The sequence below is a fragment of the Mus caroli genome, chromosome 3 (genome assembly GCF_900094665.2).
Source record: "Mus caroli chromosome 3, CAROLI_EIJ_v1.1, whole genome shotgun sequence".
Taxonomy (NCBI): domain Eukaryota; kingdom Metazoa; phylum Chordata; class Mammalia; order Rodentia; family Muridae; genus Mus; species Mus caroli.
The window spans coordinates 107,879,961-107,900,361 of record NC_034572.1 but is presented as its reverse complement, the minus strand read 5'-3'; the positions used below and the strand labels follow the sequence as shown (position 1 = coordinate 107,900,361).

Here is a 20,401-nt window from a genome sequence, read left to right as displayed (position 1 = left end):
TGGGCCAAATTCCCTTTTGAAAATTTCAATGAAATGAGTTATATAATTTTAATTCTCAGATAATAATAGAATTAATATGAAAATAATAACTAAAAGATAGATAAGAAATTACAAACGGCTCTGAAACACCAGCTAGGACAACACAGTTTGTCAACTATTTTTTTTTCATTAAAGAAATATTTCAGCACAACAAATACAAGAAATAATCTTCAGATTAACAAAAGAATGTTTATAAAATCTGTAGCTCATCTCATTCATACTTTACAGTGACACACTCACAGCTTCCCAATTCTGATTAGAACATGACTGTTTTGTAGATGTGGCTAGTCTTGATACAGAGATCTTTCTGGGTCTCCATTTCCAGGACTTTGGTTTAAATGTGTGCACAACTATACCCTGCTCCATACTGTTTCTTTTTAGCAGATTGGTGTAATTATGTTAATTGCCTTTTAATTGTTGAAAGGAATTTGGGAAATATTATACTTAATGATAGTGTATAGTTGTTTTCATAAATTATGTAGTTTCATCTACAGCTACATTGTTGATCTTTTTGACATTTCATGAGGAACAACAGTATAAAATTTACTTTTAAGTTTTTCATCTACTTTGGGTGCTGTAGTGATATAATTTCACATAATGAGGTAAGAAGTATTCCCTTTGTACTCATTCCTCAGGGAAATTTTAGATGCTTGGGAAGTTATCAATTTTCAGTGTTGGGTATGTTTTCTTAGCCCCGTTAGTTCTGTGTGTGAGATTTGTAGATTGTGTCTCTCAAAAAATCAGCCCATCTGCTCTGATAATTCAATAAAGAAAAGAGATAGAATGCACAGAGACTTGTATGTTCTACTGTATATACATAACTGATATGATCATCCATGCCTTAATCAAAGAGAACAGGAAACAAAACAAAATTTGGAACTCATACAGGTATAATACACATTGCAAGATACGAACTTTACATAAAAAGTCTATCAATAAACAATAAAAGGAGTATTTTAAAATTTGAACAATTGAAGCAGTCTATAAGAGAAAATATTCCCTAAATGAAAAAGACATTTAAGTTTAGGGAGTGGAAGTCCAGTCAACATTGCTCAGATGTTCTCAGCTCATCTATAAAGCTAATACAATACCAGGGAGATGTTCTGTTCATGCTGACAGAGAAGTTCCAACAAAAACAAACAAGTGATACTGCTTCAATTCAAAATGTACTATAATGCTTTAGTGATTTATATCTAAACTCATCTAAACAAGAAGAGGTAAATAAATAGAAACACTACCTTCATTCTATAGCATTACTCCACAGGAAAATTATTTCTACTCCTGTACAGCTCCTTAAAGGTGTACCTCAGAAATTATCACGAAGCAAGCATAAAGTTCTTGACTTGTTTAAACCGTAAAGGCTTTAAGGTAATTTAAACATTTCTTATGTTTAAATTACCTTAAAGTAATTTAAGAAATGTTTAAATTTAGTTTTGGCCTTCCAAAACTACCAAAATGGTATAACTTTTAAATTTGTCATCCGTTGATTTCTCCACAGAAAATCTGAAATGTTTGGGAGAAGATACAAAAGTGGCTCAGCACTTAAGAGTGTTTACTGTTCTTACAGAGGACTGAGTTCATACCCCAACACCTATGTCTGTCAGCTCAGAAAGCTAGCAACAGCCTCAAAGGTATCTCATAGCTGGACCCTTCTGGCTTTATGATTACTTTCACACACAGGTGTGAGTTATACAGTAATAGTAATAATTAACAATAGTAGTAGTAGTAGCAATACCAACAACAAGGTAAATCTTTAATAATGTTTTCTGAAAAGTTTTTTGAATGGTTTTGCAAAATGCTATCAGAGTTGACGCATAGCTCATGAGACAGCCACCCCCCCAAAAAAAACCCCAGTTTTTCTTAGAAGTTAAAGAGTCTTTGATTAACAAAGTTTAAAATTCTCAAGATAAAATGGATAATGCTTTGACAACTTAGGAAACCATGGCTCTAAGCTCTGATTTAAGGATGGATTTTTCCTGATAAGTCATCTCATCTTTGAAACATATGGTCAGGGTAGACAATACGGGCCTATGGATTCCTGTTGGATGGATACTGTGTACTGTGTGTCTACATCCACATATACCAGCCTCCTCTTAATATGGCCTGAGTTCAGTTGCTTTTACACCCAGAGACAGGTTTTAACTCTCCCAAATGCTTGATACATAAGCAGTAGGCCAGAACAGAACTCTTTTTTTTCAGGACTAACAAAATGACCCGCTAGAAATTTCCAGTAAGACATAGGACACTGCTAGTTTCATCAAAGAATAAAAATGTACAAAAATATTATCCATGTTATCAAAAGATATGAAATCATAATACACTTTGGTAAATTGACAACCCTAAATATTTAAAAATCACAAATTCACACATGTATGCAGGGGCATTATCTGCACCTGCTCCATGATTTTTTTCAATTACCTTGTAAACTTCTTAAGTAAAAATGGGGAACTGAAATGTAGGAAGAGCTTCATAGGAAGTCAGATCCCGGGGATAAAAATCAGAATACACCTGCAGAATTACTCTACTGCTATGCCAAAGACACACTATGAAGACTATAAATACATATGTCCCACTGAGTGTTTATGGAAACCATCCAAGAGAAACAAATCATTTTCAATCCTGTGTGATTTGAATTCTGTTTTTTAAAAAAAATCACATTATGATGTAAATATAGGCATATGTGATGTCTATTGTAGCAAAATAGTATTACTCAAGAAGCATGGAGCATTGTATCCATGAAATTATTTACACTAAGTAAATTCCAGTTAAATATGAGTCACAATATTTCTGACAAAGTGACCTGGCAGTGTTCAAGCTAATGAATATCTAATGTTATCACAGCTGCAGCATCACTGTAATTATTTATCAAATATTAAATTAATACATGTTCTATTATGTATGGTTCATTTTTTAAAAATCCAAAGGACTAGAAATTCTACACAAGTGCCAAAGTATAAACAAAGATGAAAGCAAAAGAATTTTGAGTAAACATTTAGAAAAAACCACACCAGTGACCACATCTTTAGCTACGGTAGACTAAGCCCACGGAAGAAGAGTGTACCTATGTGATGCTTTTACTTTCTTCATGACCTATTTCCACACAAGAGGAGTCCAGTTTGAAGTTTTATATAGCCAGACAACAACAATATTTGGCAAGAAAAGTACATATAAGTCTCACAGATGGTGGCTGTGGCTATTTGGATTAGATCAATATGAAATTTCATTTGATTCATTTTAACATCCTAAAGTTGCTCATTGACTTTACTAAGTAACAAGAAGAGCCTTTTTCTTTTTGAATAGATAAAAAGGAAAAGTTAGGACAGAAACCTATGGCGCAAAAGATCCAAGTCCATTTACATTTTAAAAGCTAACAGTAGGTAAATGCCCTAGTTAAAGTTTCATGGGGCACCAGGAATGCTCAAAATACAAAACAAATTTAAAAAGGACTTTCTCGCAACTAATTGTCATATTAGCCAGAAATTTCACAATAGACTTTCTTCTAACTACTGTTCATAATATTTAATACATTCTTCAGATTAACACTCGTGGTTATTTCATATTTTAAATGTTATGTCATAAAAATCAGTCCTTGGAATCAGGGGGGAGAAGAAGAAAGGAAAGAAGAGAAAGAAGACAGAGTTCTGTTAATGTTCTTACATGTCACTCACAAAACTAGAAAATCAGATTTGCTTGGGTTACAAAAGTTAGTCTATGAAACTGTTCATGGACTTTTAATGTAAGATTCTTCAAAATTAGAAGTTATAAAGGTTTTCTATGGTATTCATACATTCAATAAGTAAATATATATTCTTTCATACTTAATATATGACAATGTACAAAAAGTTTATTATCACTTTGTATTCCCCAATTCACCCATCAAATAATTAATCATAATAGCACAAATCAAAATATTTATATAGTTAAGAGTTAAGACTACAGTAATTGAAAAAGTCACAAATAAATATTATACCATATATATGTGCATATATATATATACAGATTATATATGTATGTATATATAATCTGTATTTTTAGACATATGTGCACATTAACACATGGGCATGTGCATGACACATAAACAAAATACACATCTTCACATTATATAGCTCTACACTGTTAAATTCCCAAAATTAAGTCAGAATTTGTGTCAATAACAATTCTGCACCTCCCTTAATAGAGTCGGGAATCAGTTCTGTTTAAACTATAAAAAGACAGAGAACCAAAATATATGTTACTAAATGAAATGATCAACAGATCAAGAGTTACAGTGATAATTAGCAAATTACAATTGGAAAAGCTTCAGGTATGACTTTCGCTTTATTTTGTAAAGAGAGATTTTAAAACTAAAAGTTCACCTCTCTATTAGATACATAACATAATCGCTATTAGAAAACACTTGAACAAAAAAGTTAGGCATAGTGTATGACTGGGATATTTCTCTGAATTGTTCTTCTAGAACAGGAAGTCAAGGTCTTTTCTCCAATCTAGAGTACTAAGCATAAAGTTTAGGACAGAAATCGATCGTCCTTGCTGGGAAAATTGGATGTTTGTGCTCAAGTCAAGCTTCCCAGGCCCTGTAGTCACCATTGTCTAATCATCCTTTGGTCCAACAATAGAAAACATCACCACTCCACTCACAGAGGAAGAAAGTAGGTCACCCTTTAGAGTTTGAACTTTGTTTTACAGCATAGTGTTTGCTAGAATTCTTAACCCCGTTGATCTAACAACAGTCAGCTTAAATAAACTTGATTTATTTTTACCTGGAAAACATCTGTTTCTAAAATTCTCGTACCAAATACCATGATTCCATTGGTATCGACTATCGATCTCTCACTTCTATCGAGGGGTTTTGTGATTTTCTTCTTACAATCAACAATCATTGTCACAGTTTTCTTCTCCACACTGATTGCGACCCGGTGCCACCTGTAAAAAATCCAAAGCAATTCTTTCGTAAGCTTCAAAGGCTCTGGCTGCCAAATCAACAGACCCATTAGAACACGAGCTTTAAATGTCAACCGGGAGCTGAAATGGTACAAACACAGAGGCACGCTTGTGCCTTAGTTGCTTAGCTAGTGACAACTTACTGTTTACCCAGGACAACACCAGGTACTCAAAAGGACACAGTTTCCGAAGATGGGAGGAAGGATTATGCACCTGTGCTGATAAGGACTGCCCATCCTCTGCTTCACTTTGTGCTGCAGAAACAAAAGCTTAATCTCATTGTTTTCTGATGAGCACATTTGACAGAGATTGCGATGGATATGGGTAAGCAATAGTTTCTCTGTGCGTAAACGCTTTCTTCCAAAGTGGAATTCCACAAGAAAAAAACTTCTGCTCCGGTGATCCCCTGAGAGTGGCTATAAAAGGGTCTGTCTCCTTACTGAATGGCTGCTCCATCTGGAGCAGCTGAATGTTCTAATTGTAAAACACAATGTGCTACTCTGTCCCGAGCTCCATTTATTTCAAGTGTTTTCATGTTCTTTTTCCACTTTAATTTCAAGACAGTTATAGATCACCACCGTGGGCAGGATCCAAAACTGAGACACAATATCTTTCCTTCTTTTCCAGGGCTGGCAAGAGGAGGAAAGACTGAAAGAAAGCAGAGTCAGCGCATGTGTGGAGTGGGAGGCTCAGTTCACTCTGCAGCTACTGCCCCAGCTAATTCAGGGTGGTGATGACAGGCTTAGAAGGGGGAACGTGGCCAGCCCTTGGAAGCATGCATGCTCTCTCTGCATCCTAGAAAGGGTTTTATTAACAATGTCTGGTGCTAACAGAAACCACTAAGTGAAATCCACTTGGATTTTTTAAGCCACTGTGGTTTATATTTTCTTCCAAATCAAAGTGCTAGATTAATATTCCAGAAGTGTCTAGGAGTGGATCCATAAAATAAAATACCGAGAAACTTGCATGAGCATTCCCAAATGTCTGTTAATGATACTTGGCATGGTTAGTGGTGACGACCAAGTACATTTCCATACATACTTTATCTTTGGTATTTCCACTAGCACATTCAACTAGGAAAGGCTTATATAAGGAGCCTTGGAGCAACTTCATACACTCGGAGTAAAATTTACACATACTTTATGCCAAGAAGGCTGTGTGCTAACTTAAACCATTCGTTGTCTTGAGGGATGTTCTTCTCATTAACAGAAAATAAAAATAATTTTAATCGCTAAAATCTCATCTGAACACTAAACTTGATTGCTTTTTAAAAATTATTTTAAGTTTTCCTAATAATAAGATGACAAAAATCATAGAATTAGGTATAGCATGCAAAATAACAACAACAATAATAATAATAATAATAATAATAATAATAGATGAACTGAGGTTTGAATGCTTAATTACTCCCCTTTTTCTCATGGTACGATACCATCAATAAAACATCATAGTTTTTTATGATAAAACAAAAGTTGGTGATTCTTGGCTTAGGAGAAGCTATCATCTCTCTAGTCTATACTACTAATTGGTCTGTGCTTCTGTGCATTTGTGACCATAGCAACCATAAAAACAAGAATGAATTGGCTGGGAAGATAGCTTAGTCAATAAGGTGCCTGCTACACAATTAAGATGTGAGTGCAAGCCCTAGATCCTTATACACACGTGGACACGAAAGCATGCCCCTCTAATTCTAGTGCTAAGATGGCAGAGAAAGGTGTCTGTCTGGTGTGTTATGGCTAGCAAGTCTAGCCTAGTCCTCATTATAAAACTCCATTTCACTCTGAAACCCTGACTCAAAAAAAAAAAATGCAGACAAATGGATAGAACTAGAAAATAACATCCAGAGTGAGGTAACCTAGACCACCCCAAAGAACATACATGGTATTTACTTACTTATAAGTACATATTAGCCATAAAGTACTCATGATACGCCCCACATGACTCAAAGAAGTTAAACAAGAAGAATGGCCCAAGCAGGAATGCTTGACTCTCACTTAGAAGGGAGAACACACTAGTCATGGGAGGCAGAGGGAGAGAAGGACCAGGGTAGAAGATGGGAAGCAGGCAGAGAATAATGGAGCAAGGGCAGGATCAGGTGTGAAGAGAGACAGGAGAGAGGTCCAGAGGGCCACAAGAATGAATGGAAATCTGCTGCTCTTGGGCCTGTGGGGGGGGGACCTCTAGGAAAACCCAAAGACCTGGTTTGAGGAGACTCTCAGGAATCAATGCAGGTGACTTTAGCTGAGATGCATAACAATGGGAATATGGAACCTGAAGAGGCTACTTGGGTAGTCAGGCAGGACCCCCAGTGGAGGGATAAGGACAACAACTCAACCACAAAAATTTCCACCCCAAATTTGTCCTGACTACAAGAAATACAGGGACAAAGATAGAGCAGAGACTGAGGGGATGGCTAAACAGTAACCAGGCCAACTTGGGAACCAGTCTCTGACACTGATACTCTGTGATGCTTCCAGACAGAAGCCTAGCCTAACTGTCCTGTCAGATGTTCCACCCAGCAGCTGCCTGAAACATATACAGATATCTACTGCCAAACATTGGACAGAGGTCATGGACCCTTATGGAAGAGTTAGGAGAAAAATTAAAGGCCCTGAAGGTGATAGGAAGACCACAGGAAGACCACAGGAAGACAACTAACCTTGACCTCTGAAAGCTCTCAGAGATTGAACCACTAACCAAAGAGCATTCAACAGATGGACAGAATGCCCACCTCCAAACCCCACACATATGTAGAAGATGTGCAGCCAAGTCTCCATGTGGGTTTCCCTACAACTGGAGCAGAAGCTGTCCTCTAAAGCTATATATAGCCTGACTGTGGCATCTGTTCTACAACAGTGCTACCTTATAGGGCCTCAGTGGGAGAGGATGGGCCAAATCCTGTGCCAGAGTGGGCAGGTACTCAGGGTGGGAGTGGGGGTCCCGGAAGGTGAGAGGTGATAAGGGGAAGACTTTGTGAGAGGAGAAGCAGGAGAAGGGAGTGGTGTTTGGAATGTAAATAAATAAAATAAATAAATAAATAAATAAATAAATAAATAAATAAATAAGGTGGATGGCTACTGAGGACCAATACCCAAGGCTGCCCTAGTTATCTTATGACCTAGTCTACACACACATATGCCTTCAAGTACATACTCATACATGCACCATCCCACCCATATCAACATGCAGAAAGATCATCATTTCTCTCTCTCTCTCTCTCTCTCTCTCTCTCTCTCTCTCTCTCNTCTCTCTCTCTCTCTCTCTCTCTCTCTCTCTCTCTCACACACACACACACACACACACACACACACTCTCTCTCTCTCTTTCTCTCCACACACACACACACACACACACACACACACACACACACACACACACCTTCCTGAAAGTTTTTAAAAACTTCCAGAAATAAAAATATCCTGTGTTCAAAAACAAGCAGTGAGAACTACATTTTGTATCTTCTTGTTTGAGATTATTATGTTCATAGGATCATAACACAACGTGCTATAGAAGCTTAATTTTCCCCATTACTGAGAGAGTTCTGTCATCCTACCAAAACAAAATGAATGTGTTTTTTATATCTATACTGCCTTCAACACCTATAACCAAATGCCACATATCCAGTAAAACTGATTTTCGAGTTCTACATTCAATATTAAAACACCGTGCAATTTTGCTTAGGATTAATGACTCTCTCAGTAAAAGCAAATGATGGAACCATGATCTATGGTTCAGAATTTCCAGGACTGACAAGAGTATAGTATGAGCTTCATTTAAGATGCCATCTCTGTCACATTTAAGTCATTGGAATCTTTCGTGCTTCAGCTCCCATAATCTATAAGCTTTATTAACTGAGTTAGCATTGTAATAAGTGCTTAAAACAGTACACAGCACATGTCAAGTATATCAGGTCTCCTATAATATGTAATATTAGTACTACTGTCACAAATATTTAAGTCTAGCAGCTGGAGAACTGACTTGACTTGGTGATTAAGAGAACTTGCTGCTCTTGTGAAGAATCCACGATTTGTTCCTAGAATCCTCACTGAGCAACTCACAACTGCCCATTAGTCCAGTTCCAAGGTCCCCGGTGCTTTCTTATGATCTCCATATATATTCAAATGGTATACATAGAGAAGACCAGGCACATACATATACACATAAAAAAATGTATTTCCTGTCAGGCCATTTCTTTGCTTATAATGGTTAAGTGAGGCCATGCCTCAACCCAGAATTGAACCCCAAGTTGTTTCAAACACTACAATGTGATCTTCCTCCAGGCCTCCTGACAGTTTGTATCCTCCCCATCCTCTGCTCCCGCCTTGCTTTTCAAGATGTCTGAATCAGGATCATTTGCCTTTGTTTCCTTTCCAGCTAAAGCAGTATGCATGCAAGTCTCAGCACAGTGTGCCTTCTATCCCCCATGCTCATTCCTTGTCCTTGTTTAGTTGGCTGAATTTCAAATTTTGAAGCACTTATTCATTTACTGATTGAGGAATACACACAGGTTGGGTACATGATGAGGTAAGAGAACAACATGTGGATGTTGTTTCTCTCCTTCCACCATGTCAATCCAAGGGATTGAACCCAGATTGATATGCTTGGCCCAAGTGCCTTTAACTCAATGAACCATGAGAAGCCCTGGCCTCAGATTCTGTTCTGAAAGTGAACCTCTCTCTTCTCATTTCTTGAACGTTCACCACCATTTAATTTCCTGTTCTCATTACTGCTCTGCCTTTCTGTCTCATCCATATAGGTTTGTTTATTTCTTACACTTTTTTTTTGCCTTTAATTTTCTAAACTCTATAAATGTTGAGGGTGTTGGGGTGTTTCTTTTGGTGTCTTCCATCAATAGCCACTAGAAAAGACACTTCACAAAGACTGTTGAAGGATTAATCAAAATAGTTTTCAGGTAGGTTTCCACATTTGATCACTGTGTGACTTACTTGCCATCAGCGATGTTAACTGTTGAGAAGAGAGGATAGTTTTCCGGTGTGGGTTTTCCAGTGTGGTCTTCAAATAGAAAAACGGGCGATCTCCCAACCTCAACACCGAGTTGCTGAATGCCATGTTCATTGTAGAGGGACAAGAGGAAAGCTTGAGTTCCTTTTTTGGGTTTTATTGTAAATAGTATTGAAAAATCTTGCGGAAAAATTCCTCCTGAAAAGACAAAAATAAGTTAGAAATTGTGGATTTCCAAATTGTTCCTAGCTCACTTTACCTGAACCATTGATGGTGCCCTGGTAACTAAATTCAAACAGGAAACAGTTAACCAAGCTGTGTGGTTATAGAGGGAACTACATGACTGTGAACCTTGCTCTCTATATTAATCCAAGTTAAGCCTGAAAGCTATTTGTTTAAAGCATAATGATTATGAGAAACTGAGCACACAGAAAGGAATATCATGATAACAGTACAATTTCCAAAATAACAGCACTTTTTAAAATGGTTTAAATTATAATTCTAGATTTTTTTAACTATGTGTATGTGAACAGACAGGAAATTGGAGGCATGTCAGTGTGGTACCTAAGGAGGGTAGAAGTGTCATTTAACCTTGTAGATGGAATTACAGGTGTCTGTGAATTGCCCAGTGAAGATGCTGGGTACAGAATTTGGGTCCTCAGGAAGAACAGTGTGAGCTCTCAACCACTGAGTCAATCTGTAAACCCTATTTCATTCTTTAAAGTATGTGTGTCTGTGTTGTGGACCCATGACAGCAGGTGTCTGTGAAAACCAGCAAAATCACATTATCTGGAACTATAGTTTCATGCATTATGCCCCACCTGACATTGGCAGTGGGAGCTAAACTCCAGTCCTCTGCAAGAATGGTAGGGCTCTTAACGGCAGAGGAATCTCTTCAGCCCCTGAAACCATCTTATTTAACCACTCCTATGGATTTCTCAACTTGGTCTACACTGCTCCTGTATATGCTCATTGTGAAAAGACACTAATAATAAGGTAATGCAAAAGTGTTATTTTCTTTTTTTAATTTATTATTTTTTAATTATGTATTTTCTTCATTTACATTTCCAATGCTATCCTAAAAGTCCCCTATCCCTCCCCCCACTCCCCTACCCACCCACTCCCACTTCTTGGCCCTGGCATTCCCCTGTACTGAGGTATATAAAGTTTGCAAGACAAAGGGGCCTCTATTCACAATGATGGCCAACTAGGCCATATTCTGATACATATGCAGCTAGAGATACATTCCTCTAAAGGCTTAGGAGATTTTATCACATAATTCAGTTTCATTATTGAAAACCATGCCACTGAATATCAGAGTTATTTGGTAGGAATGCATATTGTCATGTTTGTTTTCTCTTTCTATGATCTTATCTCAAGTACCTAGAGTGTCATCTGTCCTACAGAGGTGCTTACTAGACATTTGCTAAATGTGTCTTTTCTAATATGTCCTTAAATACAATACACCTCTCTTATATTTGAACCGCTATGGAAACATTATATACTAAGTTGCAGGTCTTATTTTTCAAAGTAACAATATATATGATATATAATCACTAACCATATATGATATTACATATTATATAGACACATATACTATGATATCATTTAGGAAAAATTTAATACTTCAGTTAAAATATTATCCATTAACAAAAAAGATCTTTGTTTTAGATTATATCTGAGCCAATATCAAGAGCTTTCATATTAAATCCATTCGTTCTTAATTCAATTACAAGTTGTAATGTAAAGTGATTTTTAAAAAGGCATTATAAATATGACTATCATGGGTACAAATTCCAAAGATGACACAGATATGCAGTTCCATTTCTGTTAATTATGAGAAGATGCTTCTTTGTAAAGATATTACATTTAACGGCCATCAAAGCACTATTTATTATAGCAAAAACACTTTTTAAAATGCATTAGAATGACTGCAGCTGGGTCAATGAATATCATTCAAAAGAACTCTATGAATCCACTCAGAATAATAGTGAAAGGAAAATGTTTCCTGCATGAGAAGCCTTTTAAATGTATTCAAATAGAAACACTGACAGACAGTATGGGTGCAGTTTTGTTTGTTTGTTTGCTTGTTTGTTTGTTTTTATCCTGCACATATATGCACAAATTAGGTGAGCGAGAAACAATGTGGTACCTCAGTTAATTTGAAGTTTTGGGCTGCTGAAATGACTCAGTAGGTAAAAGACTTGCTGCCAGTCATAATGACCAGAGTTCAATATCCAGGACCCAGAGGGTAAAAAAAGAGAATCCACACTTATAAACTGTTCTCTGTCTCACATACAGAGGGGGACAGAACACACATGGAAATACCCAGAAGTACACACAGAGAAGTATACAAATGAATGTACACTTGCACACAACTAAAAATAAATAAAATGTCATAAAAAATATCCTATGTCTTGTGAAATACACAAGATACTCTAGCCATATGTTTTTAGAAAACTACATAATGTCCTTTAGCTAGGCTAATGATGCAGACTGAATTATAGAGCTGCTAAGGAAATTAAATAGCATGCCACTAAAAAGGAGTCAGCATTGACTAACTGGCTTTCATATATTTTTAGTTAGTACTAAACAAAACTCTACATGAAAAAGTGTTTGTTTTCAATTTCTTGGTGCTATCACAAAATCTCTCAGCCTATCTATCAAATCATTATTTCCAATCAGTTGGAATATTATATATATATATATATATATATATATATATATATATATGCATATAGATATATATTGTTCAATTGCAACCTTTAGTACGATGATTGAATCCAGGACCTCATACATACTAGTCAAGAACTTTATCTCTAATACATCTTTGTCTTCTAACTTGATTTAAATGTAACAGAAATTTTATATTGAAAATCATTAGGAGAAATAATCAGAGAAGTGAGATAGGAAAGCTATAAAGAACATCTCTTAACAACATGCTTTGTAATTTCTATGCTATTGATATATATATACTTAGGTAATTTAGTCTATTACTGAAGAGGACTCAAGATAACTAGCCTAATATTTTCCATGATCTCATAATGAAAGAAAAAGACATTAAAATATTATGAGTTGTAGAAAAGATAATTTGTTCATTTTAACAAAAAATTATTTAAAAAAATATACAGAGAGATATTTGGGAAAGGTGAGGCATCAGAAACATTGTATTCATATAAGAGTGAGGGAATCATGTGTAAATTTAATAAGCCATTGAGTCTGTTCAGTATAAATTCTGAAAGCTTTAATTACAATTTAACAAAAGTTAATATAAGTCCTACACTATATTAAATACATAAACAACAGTTATTAATATGTAATATAGACATCAAATGTGATGTTTTACACCTTAAATATCCATATTTTGAAATATAAATGTAGAATTAAGACAAGCAAAAAGACTCTTGCTAAAAGTTACACTAATATTTAATATTTGTTTTTATTTTAAAAAAATATGTGTCTATATTAACCAACATGATTATCACAGACAACTATCATAGATTCTGCCACAACTGTTAAAATGGGATTTTAATAACATATGTTCCTCTATTAGTAAATATTATATGAAATGGCAAAATAATTTAAATTTTAGAAATTTAAATTTTGTCCAATATTTTTCCAAGCAGAATATACCTTTCAAAAGTATATTTTATGTTTTATGGTGATAATTTTTTAATTTAAGTATAGAATTAGCTACTTAATCATTAACTACTGGTTCTGTAAGCATGTTATAATACTTTGTATGTCTTACTATGGTACATTAGATGGCTATGCATTGCTACCCAACTAAAAATCTCCATCTATTCAACTCTTCATCAATGAATTGTGCTGAAATATCCTCCTCCTTTGATAGTTATAAAGATAGAAGTCAATATACAGGTTTTTTGCAGGACACTTATATCAGGTATTCCAAAGTAGTCAATGAGAGTTTAAAACAGGAACTTTACTTAATTCTATTGTCCTTTCAGGTCTTTCAGTTTCAGGTCTCCAGGTAGATCGGTACAAGACATATATTTCTTTCTTTCTTTCTTTCTTTCTTTCTTTCTTTCTTTCTTTCTTTCTTTCTTTCTTTCTCTCTTTCTTTTCTTTTCTTTTCTTTTCTTTTTTTTGGTTTGTTTGTTTGTTTGTTTGTTTGTTTGTTTGTTTTGAGACAGGGTTTCTCTGTATAGCTCTGGCTGTCCTGGAACTCACTTTGTAGACCAGGCTGGCCTCGAACTCAGAAATCTGCCTGCCTCTGCATCCCAAGTGCTGAGATTAAAGGCATGCACCACCACAACCGGCAGGACATATATTTCAATTCTGCAACACTATACTAGTCTTTCTTCCTGATAATGATGGCTGTTATCAATGATGCCTGTTGAAGAATCCAATCCTCTGGCTGTGTTCATCAGAAAATACACCACTTTTTAAATAATGCTCACTAATTTGATATTTATAATGGAATGTTATTATTGCTATTTTAAATTACCATGTATTCAATATTTGCAGGAAGTTCTCTCTAAGAAGGATATTATCTGAATTACCTACCCTAGGAGTCTCTTATCTGAAATATCATTGCAAGACCCATTGGCAGAACACAAGAGTGCTAACGGGGGTAAATGTTCACATAGATAAGTTCTGTTAATTGAAGTGGAAAAAGATTCCACAAGCATACATTATATTTATTCTCTATGAAGAAAAGATCAAATACCAAATTAATTAAATTAACTATTATGACCTTGAGACAATGAGCCAATTATAAAATATTAAAAACTGTATCTTATTTGCTATTTCCAAAGCAGTTCCACTAGTTCACATCTTTGTTTTCTTATGCAAAACATTTTCTTATTAAATATAGAAGCTATATATGTAAAAAGGTAACATTATTATTACTTAAGTTTTTTTAAAATTAAATTTCTAAGGATTTAATATGGTGAAGACATTCAACCTTTAACTTTTCAGTACAAAAATATTATAATATTTTGTGTCAATATATTTCTTTTCTTCAGCAAAAATTAATGTAAATCAGAAAATATAGGAAACTTTAATGAGTCCCCAAATAAACACATTTTGAAAATACTTTAGAACAAGGTGTGGTGGTTTCTTAGGGGGCTGTGACAGAATGGTCATTAGTTTGAGAACCAGCCTGAACTACAGAGGGAGACCCTCATAGCAAGAAGGAAGAAAGGGAGAAGTTAGAGACAGACAGATAGAGTGAGGAAGAGAAAGAGGGAGGGAGATATAGAAAGAAAGAGAGAAAGAAAGAAAAATAAATAAAACAAAGAAGGAAAGAAAGGAGGAAAGAAGGAAGGATAGAAAGAAAGAAAAAAGAAAGGAGGAAAGAAAGAAAGGAAGGAAGGAAGGAAGGAAGGAAGGAAGGAAGGAAGGAAGGAAGGAAGAAAGAAAGAAAGAAAGAAAGAAAGAAAGAAAGAAAGAAAGAAAGAAAGAAAGAAAGAAAGAAAAAGAACAGAGGCAGGCAGGCAGGCAGGAACGAAAACAGACAGAGAGGAAAGAAGGTACGGAGCTAATGTCCCCCAAAATAATATTTTGCATTTTATATTGAATTCCTTTATCATGTTTTCTGACTTTTCAAAACTGATGCATAGAGTCAGAAGTGAGCTCTTCAGACAGTGAAAGAACAATGTGGAAAATTGAAATGTTAACTTTTGTTGAAGATCATAAAACATAAAAATGAAGTCTGATCATATATGAAATATTGATATTGTATCACCTTGTATCTCATAATTAATTATAATTAGTTAAGTTAGACAACATCTGTAAAGCTCAATATACATCTCTGTTAAATAGGAACAAAAGCACAGGTTAAAGGCTAAATAACTGGCATGTACATATGATGGGCTGCCTACTTAGACATTGTGATATCAGGAATTCTCATTTCTGCAATCAATGATCTTTTTCTACATTATTATTATTTCAAAAGATTTTTATACTATTGGATCAAATTGTCTCTCATAGAAAAAAATGTTCCCAGAAATTCATCAATATCATATGAAAAATTTCCAGATAAAGTCTTACAAAATCTCTAATATCAGATTCTGAGCATGTGTTAAAATTGGCTAGCTGTATGTCTCAGTTCTCATTTTACTGCTATAAAGAAACACCATGAACAAGGGAACTTACAACAAAAAAGCAGTTAGTTGTTTATAGTTTCAGACACTTAGTCCATGATCGTTATGCATGGTAGCATGGGGTCAAACAGATACGGCACTGGAACAGTATTTAAACTTCACATCTGATCCATAAGATGTAAGTAGAAAGAGTGAAACTAGTTCTGGTGTGGGCTTTTGAAGCCTCAAAGCCTACTCCCTGTAACACACCTACAAGGCCACACCTACTCCAACAAGGCCATACTTCCTAAGCCTTCCAAAACAGTTACACTAACTGGGAAACAACCATTCAAATATTTATAGGGGTTATTAATATGCAAATTACCATACTGTATTAAACTTCATGTAAGAATAATGTGCAAAACATTTAAAATGAACCTTTACCAAAAAAAAAAAAATGTCTCTTTGAAAGTAAATAGAGTAATGTTAGGATAATATCCACTAAGTTTGTCCTAATCTACATGACTGTAAAATTATCAATCATTAGTTGTTTGAAGTTCCCTCCAATCTTAACCCCATGAATATGGGATAGTCATAAAATACTGACTTCCCATAGTCTATTGAAGAAATAATCAATTGTTTAATTTCTAAAAATAAGCCTATTTCTGTTACTAGATTAAATCAGTCTAGCAGTTAGATATTTTCATCATGTCATTTGGTGATTGCAATTTCTTTGTTTTTTGTTAAATGAAAAATTATATTTCATACTGTAACTTGATATTATGTAGCGCAATAGAAACACTATTAAGCAAATAAAGAAAAAAATTGTATTAATAACAGCAGTAATAGCAATAGGAGCAAAGATAAAATTAACCTACCTGGAAATAGCTGCTTTGTTGGGGCACTGATCTGTGCTTCCTCCGTAACTCTATAAGCAACATCTGGAGCTTTAGAATTCTTTCTGCTTGTGCAAAATCCTGTGGTTTTAGATATTCCCACTGGAGAATTGTGAAAATCTAATGCTTTTAGTATATCAACTGGAGCAGCTGAAAAAGAAGCAAAAACAAATTTAGATAATTGAATAGTTTAACATATTTTTAGTTTCAGTATTTTAATTATTAAATATTGTTGACAATTCTATACCTATAGGAACACATTCTGATTATCATATTCCCAGACCTTCTCTTATCATATTAAGTCTTCTTCCTCCCTTTCTCAGATTTTCTGACCTGTTTCATTTGACCAGGATCAACTGTATGACTACTGGGTTGAACTATATCCATGGTAGCTAGTTGAGTACACAATTGCAGGCAACATTCCTTCTTCTTATCCTGAATCTATCAGTATCTAACATTCCCTAATATGCATTTTAGATCTGTAGTACTATGAAGTTCCTTACTCTAAGAAATTTCATTAATATTACATATCTTCTCAAAACAACAAAGTAGTACATAACTCCGAAATCCCAAAAGCTACATGTCCAAAGAATTCAAGGTGTGTTCAAAATTGTAGCAAAATTCTTAAACAAAGAAAGAATTAAATGAAAGAACAGCATGTGATACACATGATAAGAATTTTATTCAGTCATTAAAAATAGTGAAGTTCCGATCCATGAAATTATCTCACTACTTCTGTGAGGTGCTGGATACAATGACCACATTTTGAAGACTCAATACATGGCATAAGCCACAAAGACAGGATATATAAGATTGCTTTAGACTTTAATAATATCCGCTCCAAGACAATGCATTCATGTCACTGAGTCAATACATTGAACCAAGTGGAGTAGTACTTATTACAAATGAATGTTAGAGCCCATCATGGCAATATATTTATGATGCATTGACTTCTGTATGTCTTTGAATGAAATGTTCCAATTAGTCTATTTGTTGGCCAACGTGTTATTCATCATGGCTTAGAAGCAGCCCTTAAAATACTTAGAATCTAACTGAGCCAGTACTAAAATTCTTTGCTAACTATGTAAGAAGTCATGTCTACTTTTAGGAATATACAAAACCTGATATCTTGTTCATTTATGACTGAAAATTCTCTCTAATATAATGAGTTAAGAGGAACTGCCACCACAGTGCACCTTTTAGTATATTTTTTATGCAAGGACTTGATGAGAAGGAAACTGGGATTGATTCTAGAAACAAGAAGCCAGCATCATAATATCATATCTCAAGGGACAGAATCACCATGTTCTTTTCCTAGCTCTTTGAGAAGTATAAGTTCAATAAATATTTACTTATAATGGCAATCAATTTCTCACAGAATGTATGAATGAGCAACTGAATAGAAATTGTGGGAAATATGCACATGATTCGTACCTTAGTTTATTAACTCAAGGAAAACTGAATTCTACATCTGCAGATATACATAGGTAGAGTTTTTCCAACCATGCTTTTTATATAATGTCCTCTAATAAAAAATACAGTTTCCTCCAATAGCAAACTCTTATGCACCTATGGAATGTAGGTGATGAATGAAAATTTACAGACTATTCAATATAGCATGTAGTGTTTATAATTGTTGAAATAATGTTTGTGGAAAGAAAGGATCAAATATAGTAACCTTTTTGTTCAGTTTTTTAATATTTTAAAACTTGGTTTTCACTAATCCTGATTCAAAATACTATTTTTAGACAATTCTTGCTATAATACTTTGTCATGTCATAAAACTAAGAAAATAATACACTAAAAGCCATTTACTAAGATCCTAATATGTGGCTTGTCACCAGTCTCCATTATTTAAAGGCACAAACCTTCATAAATAACATGTTCTTTTCTGCTATGCGGAGGAAAGAACTGAGCATCAAAGAATAAGCTAAGGGTACTCTCGGAGTCTGTGTAAATGCTAAGCCTGTTTTTTGTGCCCCACTGTTGAGGCAATAACCCACAGATGAAAACCACAAAAGGAAACTTAAAACGTACTGAAAATAGTCTGAAATTATCTTAAGCCAGTTAATTGATTCCTGATGCTGATATTTATTTTAAATTAAGCTCAATTCACATTTCAGGATATAAATTACTCTGAGGAAAAATGTGACAGAAAACCACAACATATTATCTACTTATTTTATTTCATCTTCTTGCTCTAAGCTGAACAAGACTCCAGTGTAGACATGATCAGGGCCTAAGAGGCTGCAATTCAATGATAAAAATATATATATAAAAAAAAAAAACAGGCTATGTTCAAAACTAGCATCCATCACCAATGCACAGGATGGAGCAGAGCTTCCCTTTCATACCAGTGACTTCTTATGCAAGGCCTCTACAAGGACACAAACAGTTATCTCTTTCAAATTTGAAATGAATATAATCAGAGAGCATCCTTCTTTTGCTAGATTCAATGTAGAGACTCTACCCTTAAAGTCTGACAAATTTCTTTGAAGGGACAGTGTGTGATATCAGCACTCAGTCCCTAATTCACAGCTGTTGGTTTTTGTTGTTGTTGTTGTTTCAAGTTTCAATTTAAATTAATTTTCTAGAAAGGAATTTCAGTTTTAGAAAAAAGTAAAACTCAGCTAACAAATTCTGTTTTCTCTTTCTTCTTTCTACAGAGCCATATGATTAATTGTTTTGAAATTCTGCCTGTTGCTTCATGCTGCCATCCCCATAACCACTGTAATAAACTCTCATAATATGGTTTCTGTTACTTTCCATACACACACACATATATATATACATACATATATATATGTATATATATAGACAAATATTGCAAAAGAAAAATCTTCTGGATTTCTTAGTTCAAGTTGTTTAAAAATTAAAAGCAATGATTTAATGTGTCTGATTAAAGTAAATCGGGAAAAATGTAATTTCTAATTTTCAAATCTACTCAGGTATGCTTTGGTATTTGAGTTCTATTTCCATGACCACTGTGAAGCATTTTCAGCCATATCTAACTCAGTACAGAATTGTACTCAGTAGTTTTTCCTGTCTTCTACTATATATTTTGGGCTTATTGAACAGGAAAACAGGACACAAGAGCTTAATTCTTAATGCAGAAGCCCTTTAAGAGCTTTCATGGCTTTCCCCGTCCATCTACATTCCACTGCTTGAGCTGCCTGAATTCCATGGTTCAAGCAACTCTGATGCTTGAATTCCTTCAGTGAACCCCACTGACTTCCAGATGGCATCCACATTCCACATTCCTTGCATAGACCATCTTGATGCCCAATTTTCCTCTTAGTTTCAATCCCCCACCCCATCCCAGAGCATGTCTATTCTGATATTCACTGTCCCAGAAACACTACCACAGTCAGTGCTATAGAAATACTAGTTGGGACTTAAAAGAAATACATCAAACACTTTTGTCTACTTCAGGAATATATATATATTCCTGAATATATATATATATATATATATATATATATATATTCCTGAAGTGTATATATATATATACACACA

The 20,401-nt window shown here is 34.7% G+C and overlaps 1 protein-coding gene across 4 annotated transcripts in view; it reads right to left on the bottom strand.

Moving 5' to 3' along the window:
- Col11a1 (collagen type XI alpha 1 chain) overlaps window positions 1-20,401 on the bottom strand; it is a 187,134-nt gene that overhangs the window by 146,891 nt on the left and 19,842 nt on the right. For all 4 annotated transcript variants that reach the window (XM_021159058.1, XM_021159057.1, XM_021159060.1 and 1 more), the window contains exons 2-4: window positions 16,868-17,035; window positions 9,927-10,140; window positions 4,800-4,962 (exon numbers count right to left, since the gene is read on the bottom strand). In XM_021159058.1, the coding sequence (XP_021014717.1) occupies window positions 4,800-4,962; window positions 9,927-10,140; window positions 16,868-17,035 (545 nt within the window). The remainder of the gene's footprint in view (window positions 1-4,799; window positions 4,963-9,926; window positions 10,141-16,867; window positions 17,036-20,401) is intronic.